The sequence below is a fragment of the Pterocles gutturalis genome, unplaced genomic scaffold, assembly GCF_000699245.1.
Source record: "Pterocles gutturalis isolate BGI_N339 unplaced genomic scaffold, ASM69924v1 scaffold7126, whole genome shotgun sequence".
Lineage (NCBI taxonomy): Eukaryota > Metazoa > Chordata > Aves > Pterocliformes > Pteroclidae > Pterocles > Pterocles gutturalis.
This window is the reverse complement of record NW_010100257.1, coordinates 30,228-54,641: the sequence shown is the minus strand read 5'-3', so window position 1 is coordinate 54,641 and position 24,414 is coordinate 30,228. Positions and strand designations below refer to the sequence as shown.

At 40.5% G+C, this 24,414-nt stretch overlaps 1 protein-coding gene across 2 annotated transcripts in view; it reads right to left on the bottom strand.

The window, feature by feature from the left end:
• RCAN2 (regulator of calcineurin 2) overlaps window positions 1–24,414 on the bottom strand; it is a 77,076-nt gene that overhangs the window by 31,090 nt on the left and 21,572 nt on the right. Inside the window, exon 1 of one of the 2 annotated variants that reach the window (XM_010079084.1) lies at window positions 4,760–4,846. The exons of the other annotated variant lie outside the window; for it this stretch is intronic. Coding sequence (XP_010077386.1) covers window positions 4,760–4,846 — 87 coding nt within the window. Of the gene's footprint in view, window positions 1–4,759; window positions 4,847–24,414 lie in introns of those variants that run through there. 2 annotated transcript variants of the gene reach the window in all.

Sequence of the window (24,414 nt, the reverse complement as noted above, 5' to 3'; positions counted from 1 at the left end):
AACTCCCTTATTTTACATCAGTTATATCAATATTACAGCTTTTTAAACACTGCAGAAAAGCAGGTTGCAGTTTCATCTCCAAATAGTCCTATTTTAAAAGCATTAATACAGACAGAGTAAATGAGCAAGAAAACTAAGTGTTTTCATTCTTCCTCTTTGTTACTCTAGATGAAGACAGACAGTAAGCAGAGACCAAAAGACACAAATATTCCTCAAGCAGAACTATTGGATCTTGAAGATGTCACTGGTACAGTAAATACTAACAGTAGGTATAAAGCAGCCCTTTCAAGCCATCGGGGTATTTTTGGTAGTCACGCTGCTGTTTGGTTTCCTCCTTACAGTCTGTCTGTGCAGTCTTATGACTGTGCAACAATCTCTTCCCACAAATCAAACTTATGTGGCTAAGGAGAAGAATTTGAAAAAAGACAGCCTGAAACTCTCCCAACAAGTCATGATTTCTGCCATGGGGCAGCTGGCAGTATCCAGAGGGGCAGCAACACTCCTCCCTTTTCTGCAGCTTTCTTCACTTGACTCTCATCTTAGAGCACTTAAAGTTTAAACCTCACAATGTCTCTGTAAACCAGCCACTTTTACAAAGGGAGAATTGAAACAGAGAGGAAAAAACACAGGAACCTAGTATGCTTTCACTTTCACCCTCTAGCCCTCAGAGGTTCAGATAAGATGTTAGACTGCGAAACCTCTCAAAGGCAACTGCAGGGCAACAACTGACCTCCAAACCATCCATCCCAAACAACTGGTATTAGCTGTGTGCTCACTGGAGCGTTTGAACTGAATAATGAGTTTACAGATTGACAGAGATCCTGCTCCAACGGGGATTAATCCCCCAAAGCAATACGGTCAAAACAGTGAAACTGTTTCTACTATTTCCCTTTGCTGCCTGGCTCATGTCCACATTGGTTTTTTTCCCTTTTTTACTTTATGTTACTGTCTTTAGATATAAATTCCATCAGTCTGGACCATTAGTATTTCTTCTGTGTTACAGTAGTGCCTCATTGTCCCAATCATACCTTGTTGCCCAGCGGAACAGTGCGTGTGAATATAACTGAAGAGAGAACACGAAGAATTAACAATATAGGAATATCTTGCTTAGAGTAAGTAGTATGAGTTTAAATTCTTTTCCACTGTTTCAGTGATGTCTGGAATTTCTCTCTTAGAAATAAACAAGATATTCATTAGCTAATTGCTTATGTAACAAACATCATTACATAAAATTATAATCTAGAAGCACTGAAAAGAGAATTTTAATTATGCAGGTGAACTTCAAAGCAGAACCGCACTTTGTGATTTCTGTGGTTGCCTTCTCAGCTTTACTCGCTCCTGATACACACGCACTGTACAGTTGGAAGCACGTTGATTAGCCTGACCTGAGTTTTGGATTGTAAAAGACCATTCAAAGCAGCAGCTGAGCAAAACCAAAAGGCCTGTTGGATGGGTTCATGGATGGTAAACCAACAGTGTCATTGCTGCGGGCCAACTGCCAGTTTCAGGGCATCCATACCAGACTCTGTTTGTTGAAAGGATGAGCCACTCCAAATGTAGAAGCTAAAATACTTTGCCTTCAGTACTAAGTAATCATATGGCTATTCCAGAGGCCAAATGGAAAAAGGAGTATTTCCGAGCCTGTCCACCAGATGCTAAGAGCATAATGCCTCCAGAGGAAGGTCATGTCCACAGGTGGAAAAGCAGCAACAAGCTAAGCCGCTCACTCTGCTCCGCACTCTGTGCCTAATAGCAGACGTTTCCGCTCTGTGTAAGAATTCCCCAGCACTGAAGGGCCACTGCTCTTGAGAAGTGGCATCTTCAAGGAGTCACCATTGTCGCTTGCTGCGAGAGCTCCTGCTCTACAGCCCGAACACACACCAAGCCCTTTCCCTGCAGGCCTGCCAAACTGGGCAGCTCCCATCCACTCCCGTCATCAGCCCGCTGGCTGCAGTCAGGGACAAGGATGGCTCGGTTCAGCCAGCATCTGTCTCCAGAGCCTCACTTCAGTTCTAACCCTAAATTGAAATAAAGTAAGCTATGCTGCGGGCATATCCTAAACCCTTAAACACAATCCTTGCTGACATTAGAGAACTACTTGTACAGGACTAATAGCTGATTTTAACAAATCTCATCAACTACCACATGTATCATTAAATCTTGAATATATTTGTCCTACCACTGAAGGAACATTCTCTACAAAAAAATCTTTCCCCTACATGAAAAGCTTTACAGCAGAAGAAAACTGCAAGGACAATAGCCTAAGACTGCAGTTTTCAGTACTACCTGTGCCTTCTAGCTGACCTGCAGAAGGGCTGGGCAGAGTGGTAATCACGGGAGAACAGGGGCAGGGAGGAAGGCTGGATTGCTGCGCTTGCTTTTGCTCACTTCAGCTTCCACACCCATCTCTTCTTCGAAACAGCCTCCTTCCTTTTTAACCTTAAAGCTTAATGTTCCCATTATCCTATCAAAGTCAACATAAACATTTTATTTTTATACCACCTTGATCCCCTTTTGCAGGCAAAAAAACATTTTATTTTTTTTCTGCAGTTCTGGGAGTCAGCAAAGAGCAGTAGGTCTGTCCACCTTTCAAACATCAGTAACGCTGAAACTTTCACAAGGAGGATGCCCACACTGCAGCCTGCAGAGGAAGGCTGGAGATCAGCGCAGAGCGAGCGAGGCTCGAGCGCTGGAAGCAGCCTGGCTGCAGCATCACTGCACACAGCCTCCAACAACCCAGAGTGTTGAGAACTAAGTGAAAATGAGTCTGCAGAGAGCTGTGGGTCACTGAGGACAGACTGCTTCTAGCATCCAAGGCAGACAACTTCAAAGTAGACTGACTGTTTCTAAGCTGCACTGCAGTCTGCAGTGCAGTCTCCATTGGAAATATACCCAAAGTCTTTGCACTCCAAACTGCAATTCAGACATCAGAAAAAAAGAAAAATGTCAGTTTTAACCAAAGCAAAGAAAGTACAGGAAGTCCAAGTAACATGAAAGGGTTTACAATTCCTGCAATGTCTCTGTAACCCTTTTGTTCTCTTTCATCCCATGTTCCTGGACCACACTTTCCAGATGCTGCAGCTTAAGTCAGGCTAATCTAAATCTTACCAAAGTCATTGGAAAGCTTTCTGCTGATTTTACGGAAGCCAAAATTTTGCTTTTTCACTGCTGCTGTCATACGAATAAGGATACAAGAAGATGACCACAACTTAATTCCTTGCACAGTCTTATATTGAACATGGACCAGACACTAAAAGACAGTTGCTCTGTGAACAAGTCCATATCAATGCAGGTGTAATTCCTAAATTTATTAAAAAACATGTTCTTAAGTAAAATAGAAGAAAATAAATGAATGAGCAGATGAACATTTCACTACTTCAAAACACCCCAGGAAACATGTCCCATTGCAGGCAAGACTGCTCACCTGAACGATCCCTCTGAATTATTCACTATTTCATCTCTAAATCCAGTCCCATTGCAGGCAAGACTGCTCACCTGAACCATCCCTCTGAATTATTCCCTATTTCATCTCTAAATCCAAATTTAAATTAAATTGTTAAGAAAAAGCTTCTTAAATTAAGAAGAATCTCTTGCTTGCAACACAAAAAAAGTGTACATGATATCACCTGGTAACAAACAGGGAAATAAAATCCAGTATTAAATTGTTAAGAAAAAGCTTCTTAAATTAAGAAGAATCTCTTGCTTGCAACACAAAAAAGTGTACACGATATCACCTGGTAACAAACAGAGAAATAAAAATCATAACCTCTTGCAAATGAAAGTGGGCTTATTTCCAGATATTTCCACCAGCTTCAGTGTTTGACTCAGAATTAAACAGAACAGGGGTTCAAAATCTGACCTCCAATTTGTAAATCCTTTTTTCCCCAATTCCATTCTTTTAATACTAAGAACACAGCAATCAGATTAGAAACTAATGTTGTCTGTATCTTTGTCCTTTAAATAAACTGCTGAATATCACCGTATTATGCATATGAGCTCTTTCAGGGGATCTGTGAAAAGCATACTGAAAATTCCCCTTTCAAACTGAACTTACAGTGATTTTCTTGCAGTAATATGAGAATAAATTAAAAGATAATGGATTTCAACAGTAAGCAATTACACACAATGATTTTTCTACAGCAGTTGTCTAATTAAGAGACTACGTGCCCAGGTTATCAAGCCTTTGATTTCAGCATTGGTTTTGAGGTATTCATATGATATGCAAGATGCACAACTTTTTGTATTCTGTTACACTGGAGATGCACCAAAATACTTGCTACAAACTTTTAACCCTTCACAAAAAATTTATGCTTGTATACATGATTTGGCTCTGAAGAAAAGAAACAGCTATTGTTCAACTGAGTAAAAATATCTGAAGGTTATCAACATTGATATATAACATTTACGGCAAAGCTGATCTAAAAAGTGACACTGGACTAAAAATATCTTGATGGAATTAACAATGAATGATTTGTTGTGAATATGAAATATGCATATGCACAGATGTCAGTTATATAACCCATTCCTTACATCATTAAAGAGTAAACACCAGCCTATTCTTTCAGCTGATCAAAACACAGTAAAAAGCAGGCACATTCCTCTCCCATATTTCTCTTCCCTAATTAACACATTTTTTAACTGCATGGCTTTTAGTACTGCAGCAGAATCTCATCTGCCTCCTTCTTCTGAATTGCTACATGCCTATTGCTCCCAAAGGCTTTTCTAAGCATTTGTAAGAAAAAGAATTGTAGGTGCATACCTTAACCTCTTGGTTGGCAAAAATCTCCACATCAACCCCACAGGCAACCAGAGTGGAGACATCACAGTCCATGCTACGGGCTGGCATCCCCCCCTTTTGCACACAGAGTTAGGCAACCTCAGAGTAACAAACGAGTGGAAGAAAAGAAAAGAAAAAAAAAAATCTTCAATTCAGTATTGCAACTGAACAGTCCAAAATTCTGTTTTGCTGCTGACAGTAGCTGCAAGGTTCCGACACAAGCTCTTTGCACTTAACGGAGTTGCTCCTTGCCTCTCCCTCGTACACCCACCGACTGAGCCGGCACAGCATAGTGACAGCGCTATTCCATCTCGCACGGCAATGACATCACCGCAAAGACTGACATAAGCTAAATCTATTTTTTTCAACCCTTTTATCTCTAGGCAGCACAGTGAATCAAATTGAACATGATTATGTGCTAAATCTGAACTCAGACTAAATCAATTCAAGCGGCGTTCGCTGGCAACTGAGTCATAGCTGTTGTTTCAGCTGAGTGCTTATGTTGGCAAAAAAGATCGCCTGACGCTGAAAGCTCCGCTCCGAGTGTAAATTAACCCAGCATTTAAAGCCACTAAGCTCAAGGTAACGTTTGATGCTTTATTTTACTTTAAAATCTAGAGGACAAATAGAAAAAAAAACAAACCAACAAATCTCAGCATTCTGCTTTTAATAGCTCTAAGCCTTCTTTTTTAATAAAGCACACTGTATAACCCCACACGAGATTAGAGAACATCTTGTCCTATCATCAGGAGTGATCAACACACTGCAAATTTGATCCCGGTACTTAGACATACAAGTTACACTGTGACTCACCTTCAGAAAGATCAGAGGCATGTCCGTGTGTGATTTGGAAGTCAATACCCCTTCAAAGAACAGAACATGAAAATTTCCCTTGAAATTAGGGCTTTGCTCTAGGCAACCTTTATACCATCTGTCCTTAGGGTCACTCCTTCACAAATGAAACAGTATTCAACTGCAAAAAATAGATTTAAGTACAGTGAAGATGTTTTACACCTGCTGACTCAGTGGTCTGTTTGTTCTTTGCAAGTTTATTTTTTACCGATAGAAATAAAATATCTACAAATTTGGGACTGCTAAAGTTGATCTTTATCTCAGACTTGCACCATTATTTTTCCTCTAATGTTTCATTCTTGTGGTCCATAAATTACTTTTAACTGTTGCAGGCCTAGAGATTACATTTATGGGCAAGTCAGATTAACAGGCAGCACTAAATATTTAACTATTGATATAAACCCAGCAGCAGCACATAGCTCAGTGTAAGATACTGCAGCTTGAACCATGTCCTCTAATGCTGCACATAGTTCACTACTGACATTTAAACCAGGTTGTCTGAAACTACCTCAGACCCGTGTGCTGAACCACGGTTAGTTTGGCTGCAGACTACCATACCCTTAATAAAATTCAAAATGAAGGCACCTGGGGAAAATATATCAAGTTCTTTGCACCAAAACTGTGCATTCAGACACCTAAAAGCAGAAGCAATTTCCCATCAGACTCAAGCCACCCAGCTCCCTGTCTCACTCTTTCGCCAACACCATAAATTTGGCAAGCACGGGGAATTCCAGATTAGCCGATGACAGAACAACCTCCGCTGAGAAATCCACTCTTCACCCCTGCAAGCTCTCAGTAAGGCGTGTCAGTATATCCTGATCCTGAAAAGCTGAGGTCTCTTAGCAGAACATGTTTTTCCAAGTTCTATTAAATTATTTGCCTATTTTTTAACTTGCATTTACAGCAGTCCCCTCAGCAGTAATCACAAACTAAGATCCAGAACCAGCATAGAAACATATCCCAGCACTAAAGATTTTAGAAACCGAGGCTATACCAACGAACAGGAATGGACAGGGCAGTACCAGGCAGCAAATTCATCAGTGTGGTTGATCATGATAATCACTTGGTTTGTACACCATTCACTTAACCACTGCCAAGGTTTTTCATAAATCACAGGAAAAGAATTTTAAGAAAGAACTTGAAGTTAGTATTTTTGTGCATGTTTAGAGGAACTTCTATTCATATATTTGAACATCATACATATGTAACAGCATAGAAGAAAGTCATAAAGATGCCTGATTTAAGTTCTACACAGGCAGCAATGGAAAAAAAACATGTCAACAGAAAACAGAGAAGTTACGAAGGGGTTATCAAAGAGCTGGAAGGAAACACTGAAAGTAAAGATGAGTCATGTATACCTGAGCCTAATGAAAGGTTTAGCAGTATGGACCAACAGGACAAAAAACCACAACTAACACTCGAAAAAGGAAAAGATCAAGAATCAGATGATGCTGACCCCTAAGGTCCAGAAAGGCATCTCAAGTGAAAGCGATGCCTGGCCTGAGGGTGGTTTCGCAGCAGTGACAGAAAACAGATCTTACAATACAGTTACACTGGATAGTTTCACTACAATTTATTTCCTTTTTTTTTTTCATTTTTAAAGTGTCACCTATCAATTTCAATAGTCCATCTCCTTATGAAACTGGTACACGGTGTGCAAAATAACCTGTTCCACTTCATGATTATTCCTGCACTTCGACTATTTATCTCCTTTCAAAACAGAATCATGGCAATTTTTCCTCTCCATCTGAGTATGGAAACCTTACTGTGATCACAATTACCTTCATTTCTTGTTTCTTCTTGCCTATTCCTAAGCATAACCTATTTTTTTCCCCTTAAAAACCACTCTAGCTCACTAGGGTATTTTAGTGAGCGCTTTGCAGAGACAACCTAGTTGTTTCTGCTTTTTGAAAACAAAGATTACCCAACAGAAGATCGCTACAGAGCGTGTGAGTGCTTCAACTTACGTCTTTCACTATACGTCATATTCTATGTGTTACTACTCACTTTTTATTTGAAATCAAGTCATAATCCTATGTGGGATTTTTTTTTTAAGGGCACTCTACAATTTCTTATAGTCTGACCTAATGTTAATAAAAAATTCTACTATCGGACAATTTAAAACTGATTGTCTGCCTTCTCCAGATCAGGAGATTTGTTTTTCAATCAAATTTAAAGAAAGATTCTTTCTATTTCTTTAAAAAAAATTCTTAACTCTGGATTAGATGGCCTTGCTAAATTCAACTCACCAAACTCCCAAGAAAAAATAAAGCCATATTCCATGCCTATTTTAAACGATCATATTTAATAAACACAAAGTGATATAGACACATAGGCACTCCAGCACACTCAAACAACCTGAGCTGTCGGTAGGTTCTCCAGATCACCAATCACAGCTTTTGTACTAACATGTGAGCAGGAAAGCCACTCTCTTGTTAGCAGGTGCTAAGCCCAAGGACTTATAGATCAGCTTACCTGAAAGTTAAAGGCTAAACAATATATAGAATATTTATACTGACCAATATAAGCAATTATTTTTTTTTTTCCAAGTCAAACAGTTGGTGCTGAGGACCTGACATCAACACCATACCTATTTCAGGAGGGATTATTTTAGGCTAAATCTAGCATGCCCTGTGGACCGGTACCCGCAGCAGCAGAGCAGAAGCAGCCCTGCAGGCATCCTCTGGTGTAGGTTCATCCGAGGGGAACCCACACGCAGAGCGCTCTGCAATGTGAGCCAAAGAACAGACGGTGGAAGACCATTTCAGAAGAAAATGACCCCAATCAGAATGCTAATCTAAGTGCATCCAAAAATATATAACTCTACTGCTGTCCTCTACCAATTTTACATTGGGCTTAAGGCCATGACCATGGAGAGAAAGCAGAGAGTTTTGAACAGTCATTCAGAAGTTTCTCAATTCGTTTCAGGTTTTGTCCATAGTAACAACTGTGCACAGAATTAAATGGGCACTATCTGCTACGTGGGAATATTTCAGGAGAGTGAATTTAAGATCAATTGAGACCCACTTCTATACCTAGGCTGAGGACAGAAATACCAGGTTTTTACAGTTACGTGTACAGCCATCCCATCAAACAGTTCTAGAACTCAGAGTAATACTGATTAAATGTAACTCCAGGTGGTATTGTTCCTTCACAAGAACCAACGCAATCCTGTAGCATCACTAGACCCTCTGATGATTAACACTTGATGATCGTTTCTTATACATGAATCAGCAATCCCCTTCAAAAAGATGAAAACTTTCCAAAATCAGAAGGAAAATCAGTCATGTTGTTCCAGCCACGGACAATTTTGCATTCTGGATTTGTACAGCGCCTGGGATATAAGCCAGTCCCAGTCTACAGCCTTTACTCCTGCGCGTAGAGGTTTTGTTATTCTACAGTGTTACCATACTTACAGCTGTGTCTCAGCTTGATACATATATATAGCATCACAGATTTAAGACTTTTCAAGCCCAACTGTCAAGTCACTAAAAATACTTGTGCAAAATCTTGACCCTCCTTTTGCAAGCAAACTACTACTGATTTACCCTTCACTGTATCTGGACCTCAGAGTAGCATCAGCCACATTGTAACCAAAAATACCAGCTACCTTCAGCAGAAGTGTGACATTTTGTCCCCACTGGATGAAGCTTGTGCTCATTATTACTAGTAGTACAGGGATTATTTCTGTAGTAGCTCTGCTTGCAGGTGCAAACCATGTTGTTTAAGGCGCTGTACAAATCCAGAACAACAAAAAGAAACCTGCATCAATGACCCTTTGACGTTTGAATGGTAAATAGATTCCCATTATGTCTGACTCAAATGTTTTTAATGTTGTGCATCTTTATCGATCTCCTTCAGCCTACGACATGAGTCAAAAGTATTTAAACTGAGCTCCCTTATATACTCGTTGCTAGCAACATACTTTTACAAAAATATTTATATTTTTAACAGAATTATAAAAGGTAAATACTTTTAAAAACCCATAAAAATCTAGCAACATAAGAGACAGCCCTGAAAAAAGCCCAGAAAAAAGACCGTTCTTCCAGTTCCTCTGTCCATAGCAGAAGACAGGAAAGGCCAACCAGACACATTCTTCAGGAACAAAGTTACCTCCTTCAAAGAGGTCTTTAAACCAAAGTGGAATACTGCAGACTGAGTAAGGCTCAGCTCAGCCACAGAAGAAAAAAGAACGTGCATAATTCTTGTTCTTTCTTATGACAGTGAGCATTGACTCGTGCTAAAGTAGACCACCCCCAAAAGGACAGAAGTAACTGATGAATCCAGCCAGAGGAACACACCAGCAACACATCAGATCAGGGGAATCTGGGCGAAGAACCAGGAACCCAAGAGAGGAGTTATCCCCAGCTCTAGCTATGCTGCAGTTTACGCTCTGTTCACGCTGCGGAGTGAGAGGCTGGCACTTTTAGGACACAATTCAGAAAGAGATGTCTGAAGTTAAGGGAGATGTGAAAGCAAACAAGATAAAACACATTACCTGATGCTATGAGCTCGCATCACCATGATAGATGAATTCACTGCTACCTGGAAATAGTATTCCCACTCCTAGTTCCCAAACACAATGGCCATCAGATGACTCTATCAAATTATGCACCTTTTAACAATGTTGTGAGGATTTTAACTCTTGATATATATCCTTTTTAATAGATGGAAAAGCTTGAGATTCCATTAATGTCCATTAGCAAGCTTCTCCAACAACTGACGCAACAGTGGAACAAGAGTTTGTTAAGCCAGAGGAAGCCTATCTGCACCCACTGATTCTTTCACAGGTTCTAAATTACCATCAACATTTCATGAACTTTCAAAGCCTATGGAAAACAGCAATATCAAAGTGATAAACCAGAGCATCTAGAGCATCTCTGAACCCACAAAGAGAATAAATAAATTATACATCAAATAAAGTATCTTTTAGATAGAAAATTTAACTGACATTTTACAATAAATAAGGAACAATGAACTATCCAACAGCTACAGTAACGCTGATTTTTCTAAGATGAGTTTGACCCCCAAGCTATAGTTTCTACAAATTCTAAATTGACAACAATTGTGGCAAAAAAGGACTATAATTCACCTCTTCTCATAATAAACAAACATTCCTATGGTTTGAAGATTTTTAAAGAGACAGAATTTTGGCCAGAGAAAAAAAGAAAAACAAAAGTTTAATTAAACTCAGAATAAACCTAAACCAATAAGTTCCTCTTATGTGCAGAAACTCCTCAGTCTGGAAAATCCCTAGCTGAACCATGCCTTGGCTGGCCTTGATTTTTGGAAAGGTAACTTTTCTGTAATATAAGTAAAAATTTGCTTTTCTGGAGGTATCAACTTCCTGTAACTCACACTTATAGGTCTCAGAATCTGCGGGTCCAAGAGTCAGAAAATAAAATAAATCATAAACATTATGAAGGATTCCTCCCTCCTTTACTAAAGATAATATCAAGCAACTCAAAAGACCCACACAATAATGTAAGAATCCTTCAGTGACTGAAGAAATGACTGTGTCATTTAGCCACCATCATTTTGCTGTCTCATTTAGCTACAGACAAGTTTCAACTCTGAGTCAGAAACATTCAATTACTTTTAATATTGTAGTATCATTTGTAGTCCTTAGCTTCCAAGTATAAGCAGGGAGGTACAAGGGGACAAAAATCAGTGCATGTGCCTTCTGTTTACTGGAAATGGTCACAAATCCTTCCTTGTGCCAGACCTGCAAAGAATAAGGACTGTTACTTTTCCAGACTACAGAACCCTCTCTTATAAAATGAGCTTCTGCAGTTCAAAAGTCAGGACAACGTCAATTCATTTGGTGAACAGATTATCATCCACAGAATACAACACACACAGATAACAGAAGAGGATCATAACCCTGCAGTGTAAGCTAAATTTGTATATTCCCACTACAGGCAACAGACTCAGGACTGAACTTCATTGCTTCAGCATGGACGGTTGGTGCGATGTCAGATGCCTTAGGGTATCCAAGACATACACAAGGTTGATAAACATGGTAAAGGACCTCTGGAAGACCCTTCCCTTCTGAACCATCAATCAGAGGCCCTGAGAGATTGTTTAAGATATTTAAACTAGCACTGAACACCTGTATTTGGGCACCTGAATTCTTCTTGTTCAATACACTCACTGGACTCTAGAGTAGGATTTTGCTGACCAGTCACTTGCTGTGCAGTTTAGGATAGGCTGAATCCCTCTCTAACCTCCACCGATTGCCGACTAGACTTCCATCAACTACAACAAAAACTTAAACATATGTGCACCTGTTCATATGGATAAGCTGACATGTAAATTTACGTGTTGATCTTGAACTGAATCCTACACACAATGTTACCACTGTGCCTCAGTTTCTTCAACAGCAAGACAGGAACGGTGATGTGTAGATGTGTGGCACTGTTAATAAGCATGCGTAGAACAGATTTCCCATGAAAATTTCTAATCGACAGATTTTTACTTTACCTTTAATTTTATAAAGGTGATAGAATGACCAAAGACTGCAAAACAGGTGAAGCGCTTACATGTATTTACTCCTGCAGTACTGGAAAACAGAAATAAAACTGGGTCATACACGGATTCTGTAAGTGAATGCCACACACACAGGATGCCAGGGCAACGCTCCGAGAGCTGCAAGAAACTCCAAAACCTTCTCTCAGTTCACATTGGGAAGATGGAGGGGCTCACAGGCTGGCACTGGAGAAAGACGCTGAAGAGATGGATTCAATTCTTGACAGAACTACCTCTGTGACCTTGGACAAAGAACATGCGGGAACACACATTCAGAAGGGCTCAGAGCCCTTGTGTTTTATTTGGATTTTAAGCATGAACTGGGCAGGGCAGGTACCCTCCATTATTAGATATTATTGAATGGATGATGCTGGTTGGGATAGGACTAACACTCCTGCCTAAAAATGTGATTTACAGTTACCCATGAACTCTGTTAACAGTTTCAAAATGTATTTTTAAATCATTTCCATTTACCCTTACTTGTCTCAGACTAGCAAGGGTATTTAACATGCCTGTGTGTTTTCCTTGTCATTTGAGATGCTTCATCACAGCAAAATGCCCTTGAAAGAAGAGCCTGGAATACCAATGCTCACTGCTGTGAGACAGACCAACCTTATCTCTTAACTGCAGCTCTGCACAGGACACGCAGGTGAGAGATTTAATGGCTGTGCTGAGAGAAAACAGCGCATACTGCCAAGCCAGCAAAAGCAGTCCAGTTCAAAGGAAAAAAAAAAAGTTAACTGTCAAACAACATGCAGTCAGACAGCAAATAATGAAGCCATGAATAATAGATTTCTTAGGTAATTGCTCTTTTATCCTGATATTATAAGGTGGGTATTTATTTTGCTGCAACACTTTAAATCAGATATAGTCTCTTCTCCTGTTAATCCCTTGATCCAACTGCAGACAAAAAAAAAAGTGTTGATACTTAAAATTTATCATATACAAATATCCATTCTTGTCTTCATTATAGACTGAAGACATTGTCTTCCATTTTGATAAGTTCTCTCCTATTATTTCTTTATTTATTTTCAAAGGACAGAAGAGGATCCCATAATATGGGACCCAGAAGTCAGATATAAAGGTTCTCCAGTGGCTCTAAAGTGAAATGTGAAATCTGTTAAGGAAGTTGCGGTTTTTTGCCCTAGGGCATATAACTGATGATCAGAAGAAAAAAAAAAGAAATCTGAGTAATTATAAAATATTAGTGAACTTGTAATGTATTTCTAAAATATCTTCATCTATAGAGTCTCTCCCCACAAGACTGGTTTCATAAACAGAAGAGACCACAATGGGCCATTTAAGAGCCTGTATCTTACGTGAGGATATAAAAGATCAGATTTAGTTTCCTCCTTTTCTTCTCACTAAAAACCAGACTTATTTTCCCACCTAGAACTTGAGAAACAGTCTTCCATTGAGCCAGACCAAGAAAGGACCAGAACCGGTCTTCCGTCCTTCTGTTTCGCACTCTCAGTTTACTCAATATTTCAGTAGATTTTATGAAGTGTGATACAGACCTAAACAGATAATAACAAAAATAAAATTTTAAAAAAATTAAAACAGAGCTGGTTCCCATACAGTCATCTCACGCCTGAAATATCAGTACAGTGGTTTCAGAAGATGCGTATTTAATACAGTTCTAAAGCATTTAGTCATTCTAGACATTGGTTCACTGTAATAAAGGGGCATTACAATGCACTGTCAATATTAAATTGACAGTAATTAAATAGCAGATACATAAAAAAATACAAGTGACAGAAAATTGATCTTATTTCAAAGCAACTTATCTATATTTAAACAATCAGCTTCCTTCTGAAACAGAGCTGCAAACAAAGAACCTAAACGTATGCTATTATACAGAAAAAAACTCCATTCTCTAGTAGAAGAATGCTTTCATACAAAAATTCTAACTCATTCTAGTTTTGATAGCCTTAAAAAAATCTCTTGAAGTATTTCTGATTTGAGTCATCTGGATCTCTGGGAAGTCTTGTCTGCAGTAGATATTCTGGCCAAACTAAAGCTACCAGCAAAATGCCTAACCTAGAGAAAGCCTCTGTGTCTACCAGTGCAGATTTTTCCCACTTTTGAACAATGGTATCAGCCATACCTGCAGCTGAGGCAGCAGTTCTGCATGTGCCATACAAAGTCTACGGCAGATGCAAACTGTCTTAAGACCTCAGACATACATGTTATTCCTCACCACCTTACTTTGTAAAGCTTATTAATCACCTAGAAAAGCCTAGAAAACAGTGACTTCTCAAGAGCTTTTGTCAAAGGCAGGAGGGGCAGAACCCAAATATTGGCTCCAACTAACCTAGAGCAGTTCAGCTGTTACTTTAGCTTTTGGGTTTTGTTTGTTTCGGCTTTTTTTTATTTAAGTAACTTGGGTTTAATCAGGAGTCCCTGTAAAAACTTGAAAAACCAGAAACAACTGTTTCTGTTAAGTTCTCTGAAGTTTCTTGTTTTCTTACAAACAAGACACTTTCTCAGTGTCAGATTTTAATTTATTTTATAGCTTCTTATGGTCTTCTGGTTGCTTTACATCTAGGCAAACCCAGCTTATGAAGTTTTTTGGGAATACGCTGGTTATTTTTTTGAAGATTTCAGATTAAGTGTCTACAAACATTTGGACCTAGGATTGATTCCTAAACTGTACCTGCAGTTACACCAGTAAACCAGGTCTGCCAGGAATACTCTAAGCTTAGTTTTGACACCAACTAGTACACAATAGTCCCCATCTGTGCTGGTGCTGTTGGCCTACCAAAGGAGAAATCTGTCTTCAGCCTGCCCACAAGGAACATCTCAACTGCTGTGGAGCTCCACCCCTGCCCAGGAGCTGCTGGGGGGAAACACCACTTACCACAGCTAGATTAAACCAGACTAACAGTTTACTAGCCGTGTTTACATAGACAAGCATGCTTGAATTTACTGTTGTAGATGCTATTTTCAAGACTTGTTAGTTGCCCCAACTCCCAACCAGACTTTAACAGTCAAAGATAGTTTGTAGAGCCTAATGGGTCTGTTTAATCACTTTTTTTTTTTAAACTCTTAAAACATTCAAATTACCAAGGTGGAAAAAAAAAAAACCACTAGATGTCAGAAAATGCTGAGTAAAAATTCCACAAAGTCACAACTTCAATCCCAACCCAACTACCTTGGACTTCTGCACACCAAGACACAAGGATGCAGTCCCATTCATCTGACGTGGAGTTGTTCTCCACAGTGCAGCCCACCTGGAATTTTGTCCAAGAGAGATTTAAACATCCAAGGGAGGAGTCTCTTTTTAACAAAGACTGCAGTTAAAATTATCTGCTAGGACAATATGAATTGACCTGCTACTCAGTTCTGCATTTCTAATCATGACCACTTGTGCCCATGCCCTCATCACAGCTTGCTTCAGCTCATAATCAAGCAATGTGTGTATTTCTTCACGAGTAAGCTCTTCAATTATCTGCTAATTATTTTTGTAATCTGCTCCCAAGAATTCAAGGTACTATCCTGCTCTAGTTAGATGAATCAATCCAGATAGGGATACAGCTCTGGTACAGTATCTACAGCTTTCCTTTATACAGGGAATTACAGTTTAGCACATAGCTATAGATCACTTCATTTTCTCTTTAGTCAGTTAAATTAAAACAATGCAAATAAGCCATGAAGAGCAAGAATGCCAGCACTGACGCATTCAAAAGTCAAAAAAACTGAATCATGAGATTTAATCCAACAGCTTCAATTTTCATATAATGCAGAGAATCCCAGCTGAGGGCGGGGGGGAATTTTCACTACAAAAAGCCCACTCCTCTCCACCCTGTGCCCTTTGATGTAAGGGGCTCCGTGCTGAGGTTTACCACAAAGTATGAACTTGAGATTATATGAGTTTGGAGATCACTATTGGTTTCACAGATTTCCTCTATAAAGGAATCATCTTCCTTGCAGCATAAAGGAAGTAGGATGTACTGCAAAAAGACAGTTGTTTGCTTTTTGTTAAAGAGACAAAAAATACAAGTGTTAATTTGTAATTTAATGTGTCACTTTAAAATAATATCTGTAAGTTTTAGCCATAAGCTGAGTTTTTACAGTTAGAACTTCATAGGCACCCTTCCAACTTCAGATGGACAAGCCAAATTCTACCTCAGTTCACCTGAGATATCACCAATTAAATTACAATATCCTCAGGGCACAGAGATAAAATTAGGCTCAAATGTTACAACACAGCAAGAGGCATGTTGAGTGTACCACCTGCTCTCAAAAGAGTACTTGGAAGTGCGTTGTTTTCTTTCATGGCACTGTTTTCATCAATTGAACAAGAAGAAATTCATGCTCCAAAACTCACATAACAAAGGAAGGTCACAACTCTTTAAATTAGCTCTTAAAAGACAGCTACAAAGTATTCTAACAGTGGATAATATCAAATGACAGCAACCACTTCCCACAGAAAGGATATGCACTGCAGCTAATACAGATTTATTCCCCCTCTAAATTACTAAGCGTATCTCAAACATGTTTATGTTTCTATGACACAAGGAAGTAATTGAAGACAGTCACAAGCCAAGAAACATTCCTCGAAGATAACTGAACTATAACTCGAACAAAAAATAATTTCTTATCTTTTGGACAGAGCAACTGAAAGAGTTATATATTTCCTGTGCCGTCAATGTTCTTTTAGCATCTTAAAATATTATTGTAATGTCTGGTTGCTATTTACAAAATATTTTACATACACCAAAGAACGCTGCCAAATTTCTGAAGAGACAAGTACAGACCATATACAGTAAGCAGATTTTAAAAAGAACAAATTCCCCAGCAAAACCAATTCCTATATCAGGTTGCAGCCTGTTGCAGGGCAGAGGTCTGCCCTAGATCAGACTGTCCTAAGAAATGGCCACTGAAGTCTTTAAGGCATCACATTCACTGTAGTGATGGCCACAGTATAAAAAATTTGCACATAAAAGATAAAAAGAGCATCTTGCTAACCACCAAAGACACTGCCATCAGTCTACGAGCCAGGAAGCACAGTGGTCATGGAACAGGGGCAAGGTACAGTCACCCAGTCTTACACTGACCCCTTACCAGCAGACATTCATTCATCAACATAGTCCCAACTTGCTGCCTAGCAAAAGAGAAGGTGGATGACAGACAAGTTTCTATATTAAGATCCGCTCATATGTAGGGCTAGCTACAAAACTGTGAAATAAATGCTCAAAAGCCACTAACTGTCACAGAATCATAGGAGGGTTGGAAGGGACCTTTAAAGGTAATCTAGTCCAACCTCCCTGCCACAAGCAGGGACATCTTCAGCTAGATCAGGTTGCTCAGAGCCCTGTCCAACCTGACCTTGAATGTTTCCAGGAATGGGGCAAACATCTCATGGTATTTTGAAAACACTTAGATAATAAAAGCTTTTCTGGAAGACAGAGGAGTTACCAAGTACAAAATAATGCCACAAAGAATCTTCAAGGCACTGACAGGTTTGGAGTTGTGTGGTTTTTTAAAAATGTCAATTTAAGATCTGGAAAAATTCTTTAAACTTTAATGGCCTGCATCTTTGACTTTTCCTCTAACGCCTTTGAACCATTCTCTAGCACAGTAGCAGACTGAGATGAACAATGAGACTAAGAACTTAGCTTTCTGGCCCCTCTATTACCACTACTCCTATTGAGAAACTGTTTCAAAACCAGATGATTAGAAACTCCAGTTTTCAGACAAACTTAAGTCCAGCTTTTTCTCTCTCCCCACTTTTTTTTTTTTTAACTCTTGAATTTATAAAGAGCAACACAATAGTTCACAGCCTTTGCTTCTGCTACATCAAAAGGAGCCAAGCTCTTCTACAAAATTACAATGCAAAAGGAGCTTAGAGATAAAACTAATTTAGAACTAGCTCGGATATTTCTGCTTGGCAAAGTCATCCTACAGTTGAGATTCTAGCTCGAGCCACAGGGCTTGCTGCCTTGGACAGACATCCTGCCCATGGTGCCAGCAGCTCGGAGCTTTCTGTATCATGATCTGTGACTAGAGGTTCTGTTATTTTCAACGCGAATTTGCTAACAGAACATTGCAGAAGAGCTTATATAAATAAAGGTTTCTAAAATTTGTGTAGTTTTAAATTCAAATGAAAGAAAAGAAACAGAGCCATGACAAGAGATTTCAGTTTTCATAATGGCAGAGAACAAAACCAAGCTCCTTTCTTTCCAGTATCTCAGACCTTTTCCATTTATGACTCTGCAGAATCTGCTGCAACCCAGAAAGCCGCTGAAAATGGGTGAACTGGAAAAAAGATTCCTGTGCCTCTTCTACACTCTGTTTTTGCAAAGTAAAGTTTTCTAACCACTTCATCTTGCCTCTTCTGATCTCATTATTTGCTTTCTTGCTTTAGTGCATCATATACAAATTCTAATAAAAAACATCTGAAACGTCCACCTCAAATCAAAAGCAGGGAGTTAAGTCAACATCAAATTTGATCAATTTGGGATTGTGTCACAAAGTTGTAGTGCCACACGACTGAACAAAAACACATCTTTCTTAAACATAGGTAGAAGTACAGCAGGCAAGCACAACTTCAAGAGATTTTTGGCAGAGGTTTTGAAAGGGATCATTGCAAACCACACAGTTAAACACTTAAAAAGGCAGCAAAAGTTTAAAGTTAGTCTCCTTCTGAAATGAATCTTTAATAGATTTTATCTAGTATGGTTTATTTCAGATAAATAAATGGTGGATCACACACAATAAATCATCTGATAGGGTACCGGACAGCAAATCATTTGTTAATGCACGGAAGACAAGATTGGTATAGGAACTGCTAAGCGCAGAACCAGATCACACTCCCTTCAGTGCCAGCAGAGGAGTACCAGACCGGGGGAAGGCTACTAATACCGCTTCTATTGAAATGGATTATTAGCAGTCATTTTATCTGGCATATTAGTGACAACCCACACACGAACCATGACAACACACACAACAGACAGGCACTCACAAAACTGCCAATGGCTTAAAGTTAGAAGTGTCTTCAAAGCACACGAAGATTGAGATCAGGACTAGAAGCTGATCACAGACTGGCAGTGCTGGTAAGTTGACGTAACAGCATTTGGAAAACACAACCCCAGGTTCTCAACAACTCAGTTCAATAATAAGTACAGCTTAAAGAAAAGCTGTCTGAAAGATGATGATGGCATAGCAAATGAATACACCTTTGTCGTAAAATAACATGCTCCAAGAAGTCTGCAGGAAAGCTAACAGGACAGCAAGACTGGCATTTCTGTTGGAAAGAAATGAGTAACTTGAAGGAGTTTTAAGTTAAGCATGGGAGAGAAGTAGTACAAAGCAACAGTGGTGATAAAGTTGAAATGGAACGGTAAAATAATGATGTGAATATGTAAGAGCGATGGTGCTGAAGAGAGGAAAAAAGAAGCCTGAGCATACTATTTCATACCATTTTGCATCATCAGATACATCAGAATTGAAGTCACAATGATTCATAAGGAAGAAGTCTAACAGCAGTTTTGAATAATGAGATAGCATGGGAGAAAGTGTGGGAGTCGTGAAACCCAAGCACATGATCAGCTCAGCTAAGAAATTATTATGGCTGATACATTCCTTCAACAACAGAAGCAGGGGAAGAACAGTTCTTAAAGTTGAAGTTCATTGCGCATAGATAAAGTTAGATGGATTGCCTGGGTCTGTCACCTGGAATCAGGGCAAAGATATCGTGACATATTCAGCACAAAAGAACAAAAAAGACGTCAGAAAAGAAACAGGAGTTTGGTTTCAGTCATTCAGTTTTCTACGTTGTCAGCAAAGCACACGTAAGTGTCCCTGAAAGCAGGCCAGCTGGATTTGAGGAGCCAGATAAGAACTGGGAAGCTGAATCAACTCGAGCTTTTGTGCTGACAACTGAAGTCAGGTGAAAAAAAAAGGAATGATCCAAGGCAACTTAAAGAGGGCTCCTACCACAAGAGACAACAAAGCACAGAGCAACAACAGGTTATGTCTCACCAGTAAACTGGGAACTGTACTGGGTTTGCGTGGCAAGGTTTTGACAGTGGGGTGGAGCAGATGTCCCCCTGCAGCCGTGGAGGGTAATAGTGGAGCAGAGATCCACCTGCAGCCCAGGAAGGACCCCACAGCAGAGCAGGTGGATGCCCAAAGGACACTGCGACCCCATGGGAAGCCCACGCTGGAGCAGGCTCCTGGCAGGACCTGTGGAGAGAGGAGCCCACCCTGGAGCAGGTTTGCTGGCAGGACCTGTGACCCTGTGGGGGACCCACGCTGGAGCAGTCAGTTCCTGAAGGACTGCACCCCATGGAAAGGACCCACGCTGAAGCAGTTCACGAAGAACTGTAGCCTGTGGGAAGGACTCACCTTGGAGAAGTTCATGGAGGACTGTCCCCCGTGGCAGGGACCCCACACTGGAGCAGGGGAAGAGTTGGAAGATGAGCAAGAAGGGAATAGTTACAGTTGGAAAGCAAGTCTGGAGATCATTTAGTCCAGCCCCCTGCTCTATGCAGGGTCAAACTAGAGCCAGTTGCTCAGAGTCATGTCCAGTCAGGTTTTAAATGTTTCCAAAGACTGAGAGTCCACAGTGTCTCTCAGAAAGCTGTGCTAGCACTTGACCACCTTACAATAAAAAACCTTTTCTTTTTATTATAAAAATTTTAATATTTAAATGAATTTTTTTTTCCTCAATTTGTGCCCACCATTTCTTTTCACTGAACACCACTGAGAATAGTCTGGCTTCATCTTCTTCACTCCTCCCCATCAGGTATTTGTACACATTGATAAAATCCTCCTGAGCCTTCTCTTCTCCAGGCTGAACTGTCTCAGCTCTCTCAGCCTCTCCTTACATGATGCTCAAGTCTCTGAATCACCTTCATGGCCCTTTGCTGGTCTCTCTCCAGTATGTTTACCTCTCTGGTACTGAGGAGCCCAGAACTCTAGCTCTAGAACACAGCACTCAGAGGGGTCTCACCAGGGCAGAGCAGAGCGAAAGGATCACCTCCCTCAACCTGTTCCCACCAGACTTCTGGATATTGCTCAGAATGTCTTTGGTCTTCACCACCAGCATGCACCGCTGGCTCACATTCAACTTGGTGTCCACCAGGACTTCTGGGCCAAGCTGCTTTCCAGCCAGCCAGTCTCCATCAGTCCCCCAGTTAGGGCATGGGGCTGTTCCTCCCCAGGAGCAAGACTTGGTATTTCCCTTTGCTGAACTTCATGAGGTCCTGTTGGCCCATTTCTCCAGCCTGCTGAGCTCCCCTGAGGGAGTGTCAGCCACTCCTCATGACTGTATCATCTTCAAAACTTGCTGAGGGTGTACTTGCTCCCATCATCCAAGTCATTAATGAAGATGCCACACAGTACTGGCCCTAGTAGCAAGCCCTGGGGTGCCCCACCAGTGACTGACCTCCAGCCAGACTTTGTGCTGCTGATCACAACCCTTTAAGCCCAGCAACTGAGCCACTTTTCAATCCACTTCACTGTCTACTCATATAGTACACACTTCATGAGTTTGTGTAAGAGGATGTTACAGGGGACAGTGTCAAAAGCCTTATTAAAGACAAACAACATCGACAGCTCTCCCCTCATCCACTGAGCTAGTCACTTTGTTGCTGACCACCATCAGGATGGCCAAGCATGACTTCCCACATTTTTAACATTTTGCTCTATAATTTCAGGAATGAACCAAACCCCATTTTTAACTGTTTCTTCCCCCCCATTAGTTGCCTTTCTGTCCCCTCTGCTTTTTATTCTGTCTCTGCATGTTGGAAATTCAACTAAGCATGCCCTAGGACAATAGCTTATTTGCAGATGGCTGTTCAGGAACTCCACAACACAGATATGCACAGATCAGAATATACTCCATAGTAAAGAGATATTCACTTGGGTACCAAAAATGTATTTTTCTTTTAAAATGTTTGAGAGAGTTTACAAGACAACGAATCATTCTAATATGGCCCCAGGCACTTTTTATTATTAAGTCTCCTTAAGCAGGTGAGAAAAATCTCAACCTCAATACATTTCACATACCCAACAGTATTTAGTTCTGACCAGGATTGTGCTTTTGAAGCAAGCCTCCTGACAGCCCCCATCTCTCACACTTTGTTTTACACCAGTGATCAGGCTGCATATGCACATTTGTGTTCTTTGGACAGAGTTGAAGGGGAAGACGCACTCCAGGAGGATAATGAGCATGCTCCATCCAGAGGACTTAAACTAGATTAAGAAGTAGTCTGAAATATCACATCCTCACACACAACACATTAACTACTTTCCTCTACACCCCTGCTTCACTATCCTGCTCTCTAATGCAGGCACAGCCAAACACCTTCAAGATGTCAGTCAGAGACAGCTTAATTGAGCAGAGTTTGTCAGAAAGCAAGAAATTAAGCACACAGTACTCAGCCACTACCATGGAAAAAATGAAATTTTATCAACAAGGAAAAAAAGATTAGGTTGGTGTTGGAATGATGCTAGCCATTTTCCATCTCTTCACAGTCATGCAGGAAGGAATGTGAAGAATGAGATCTTCTGATCTCTAATAACAACAGTGCACAGAGGGCCAGGAAGTAGTCCCAATAAAAGCGTGATTTAAATGCTTTACAACGCCAACACTAAGAGAACCACGGCACAAAGAAATTACCAACTTTTCTGAATGATCTTCAAGAAAGCAGAAAAATACCCATGTACATAAAGCCACATTACTTTCCAGGATACACCAATAAAGTGCTGTGGAAGCGTAAGTCTTATAGGACAGTAGAATAATTTAGGTTGGAAAGGACCTCTGGAGGTCACCTAGTGCAACTTCCTACTCAAGGCAGAAAGAGCTTCAAAGTTAAATCAGATTGCTCAGAGTCTTGGTAAGTCAAGTTCCAAAAAATCTTAAAGGATGGAGGTTTTTCAGCCTCTTTCAGCAGCTGGATTCAGTACTTACCCACTGTGAAAACTTTTTCCTTATATCCAGTTGGAATTTCCCACATTGCAACTCTTGTTCTTTCATTGTGCGCCTGTGAGAAGAGTCAGGGTACCTCTTCTCTACAGACACCCATTTGGTGGTAGAGGACAAGAACTCTGCCCAGAGAAGCTGTGGATGCCCCATCCCTGGAGGTGTTCAAGGCCAGGCTGGATGAGGCTTTGAGCAACCTGGGCTAGTGGGAGGTGTCCCTGCCCATGGCAGGGGGTTGGAACTCGATGATCTTTAAGGTCCCTTCCAGCACAAACCATTCTGTGATTCTATTATTAACTAGATTCTTCCTGAGTCTGTCTTCTCCTCCTTAGGCTGAACAAACCCAGCCCCCACAGACAGCCTCTCCATGTGTTATGTCCTCCTTCAGTGCCCTTCTCCAGACCCTCTCCAGTTAGTCTGCATCTTTTTTTGTATAGGTGAGCCCAAAACAGGACACACTGTTCCTGATGTTGCTTAACAAGTAAATAAAATAAATCACCTCTTTCAGCCTGCTAGCTCTGCTCTTGCCCATGTAGCACATAATGCAGTTAGCTGTGACTGAAGACTAGAATTTGAACATTTTAAAATACAGAAGTCTCACGGGGAGAAAATAGAAATGAAACACAGTTGGAAGCAAATTTACCACCGTCTACTGCATCCTCACAGATGGAAGGGTTACCCTTCAGGTGGCTTTCCATCCAGCAACAAAGCCACGTCCTGCACTGCAGGAAACTCAACACATTCCCCCCGGCTCCCTGACAAGTCTCCTTCCAATATCCCTGCAGCCTGTGTTTCTGCTCCTGGCTCTTCCCAAAACCCTGTTGTTCTGCAGGTCTCCTCCTCTCTCAACCTTTCTCCCCTCCTAGTTTGCATTCTGGAAGCCTGTCTTTCCTAGGGCTCAGTTGCCTCCAAGGAGGAAATAACATCTCTTTGACTGTCCAGCAGCTCAGGTTTCAGGGTCCAGTAGCTCACAGAAGGCAAACAAAACTTCCTCTGTAGGCCAGTCCCAGCCATTAAAACAACAAAACCAAACCACAGGTACTACAAATAACATGCTAACACTAAGCATTCAAATACAGTGCAAATACTACCTGTTTCATAAGCACTTTAAAGAGCTTTGAGTAAGACTGACTTATCAGAATCCTTACCCCATGATCTCATTTGTAAGCTGAGGAAGCATGGGCTGCAGGAACAGACTTAAAATTGGTTGAAAACTTGCTGAACTGACAGGAAGAAACGCCAAGAATCAAATGCTCAACATCCATTTGGCAACAAGTAACAAGCAGAGAATATCGTAAGGGTCAGTATCGGGGCAGATACTGTT